This window comes from Canis lupus, chromosome 8 (genome assembly GCF_011100685.1).
Source record: "Canis lupus familiaris isolate Mischka breed German Shepherd chromosome 8, alternate assembly UU_Cfam_GSD_1.0, whole genome shotgun sequence".
Taxonomy (NCBI): Eukaryota; Metazoa; Chordata; class Mammalia; order Carnivora; family Canidae; genus Canis; species Canis lupus.
The window spans coordinates 73,829,292-73,831,702 of NC_049229.1; the positions used below are offsets into that span (position 1 = coordinate 73,829,292).

The window sequence follows — 2,411 nt, forward strand, 5'->3', positions numbered from 1 at the left end:
TTAATCATGTGTCTAGAGAGACTCCCTAGATAACCTGCTCCATGAGGAGGAAGCCCCAGATCCTGACAGCCTCCATGAGGAGGAAGCCCCAGAAACCTGCCCAGAAACTCCATCTGCACCTGCTCCTGAGCCTTCAGGACAGAAGTGGTGGGGAGTGTGCACCCCCTGGTGGTCCTGATCCCCTTCTACAGGGAGGTTTGTGTCTGGGCTCACACTGAGGTCCCCTCACTGTGTCACTCGCACAGTAATACACGGCCGTGTCCTAGGCTCTCAGGCTGTTCATCTGCAGATACACCATGTTCTTGGCGTTGTCTCTGGAGATGGTGAATCGGCCCTTTACAGCTTCTGCGTAGTATGTGGTACTTCCACTCTCATAAATCCTTGCGACCCACTCCAGCCCTTTCCCTGGAGCCTGGTGGACCCAGTACATTTCGTAGTTACTGAAGGTGAATCCAGAGGCCACACAGGAGAGTCTCAGGGATCCCCCAGGCTTCACCAGGTCTCCCCCAGACTCCACCATCTGCACCTCACCCTGGACACCTGCAGATACAAGACATCCTGGTCAGGAAACTGTCCCACATCCCCTGTTTCCCTCACTCACCTGTACTCACATACTCAAGGTCCCTTGTTCTCTTTGAATTACCTTTTACAATAGCGACAAGAAAAACCCAGCTGAGCACAGATGCCATGGTGAGTTGCCTGTGCTCTGTCCTGATCCCTGAATGGGGCCACCTGGGGATCCTGGGGCTGAGGTTGCATTCCCAGCTGCAAGGTTGGGCTGGGTTGGTTTAATCAGTGGAGGGAGGGCCCTATTTGCATGTCCTCTGACTATATCTTCAGCACTTGACTACAATTTGATTCTAACGAGTTAATAGCAAGATTGCATTACCTTTGCAGATCACATTGTGCAGATGTCACTGTGAAAATATGAATTTCTCATCATTGAGTGGTGTTATCTTTGCATTTCTATTTTTTTAAAAAAGCCATTCATCAAAATAGGTAATTTTTAGCATGATATCTTATCTACTATTGAAATTTAATCCTAAATATTTATTTTTGATGCTAGTTTAAGTGATATTTTTGTCAATAGATAGGTATTTTATATCCAAAAATTTCCCTGAAATCATTATTTTATTCCTGGTTTATTGAGTTTGTAGAAATTGCCCCTTCCACCTGTTGGACAATACAACATTTGGATTGTGGATATTTAATGCCAGGATTTGGTTTTGGTTACGCGAATGACTAGGAACTGAAAAGGGTTGTTTGCACAGACTTCTGGGTCCTATGTTTCCTCTTCTGGTTCTGAGGATGGTTCTCTCCTTCTGCTATATGGAATGAGTTGTTCTCACTGGAGATTTATTTCCTGCCATCAGGGGGAATCACATTTCTGAGTGGACTTAACTTCCTGAAACAGCTTCACTACCAATGAGTTCACATGTAAACTATGCAATAGAATGGCAGAGCTGAGAGACACTGTCAACACCAGGACATGCCACCAGGATGGCGTAGAAACCCTCTAGAATAATGATTGCGTATAAACATATAGATAAAGGGTAAACAATTACTGTAGGTGTTTGAGGGTTTCCAGTAATGAGCTCATCATTGGAAACCTCCCTCATCTATGGAGGGAGAGTAACCAACACAGATGTGTATTTGGTTGGTGTCATGGGGGACTAACATAATTCCCAGTGGTGAGGCGCACACCTCACAGCAGTTAGTATAACACAAACTGGTAAGGACATGGTACCACGCAAATCCCACAGGGTCATCAGAGACACATTGTACATTGTACAAAGACTGGGGTTTTTTATTTTTTATTTTTTTAAACATTTTATTTTATTTATTTTTATTTATTTATGATAGGCACACAGTGAGAGAGAGAGAGAGAGAGAGGCAGAGACACAGGCAGAGGGAGAAGCAGGCTCCATGCACCGGGAGCCCGATGTGGGACTCGATCCTGGGTCTCCAGGATCACGCCCTGGGCCAAAGGCAGGCGCGAAACCGCTGCGCCACCCAGGGATCCCTATTTTTTATTTTTTTAATAATAAATTTATTTTTTATTGATGTTCAATTGGCCAACATACAGAATAACACCCAGTGCTCATCCTGCCAAGTGCCCCCCTCAGTGCCCATCACCCAGTCACCCTCACCCCCCGCCCTCTCCCCTTCCACCACCCCTAGTTCGTTTCCCAGAGTTAGGAGTCTTCCATGGTCTGTCTCCCTTTCTGATATTTCCTACTCATTTCTTCTCCCTTTCCTTCTATTCTCTTTCACTATTATTTATATTCCCCAAGTGAATGAGGACATATAATGTTTGTCCTTCTCCGATTGACTTATTTCAATCAGCATAATACCCTCCAGTTCCATCCACGTTGAAGCAAATGGTGGGTATTTGTCATTTCTAATGGCTG

General features: G+C 45.2%; 1 gene segment (V, D, J or C); it reads right to left on the reverse strand.

Moving 5' to 3' along the window:
- Positions 1–236: 236 nt before the first annotated feature.
- Positions 237–758, reverse strand: LOC119869025. The segment is given in 2 exon segments: positions 237–540; positions 644–758. Coding segments are annotated over 2 exon segments (324 nt in total).
- Positions 759–2,411: the final 1,653 nt, after the last annotated feature.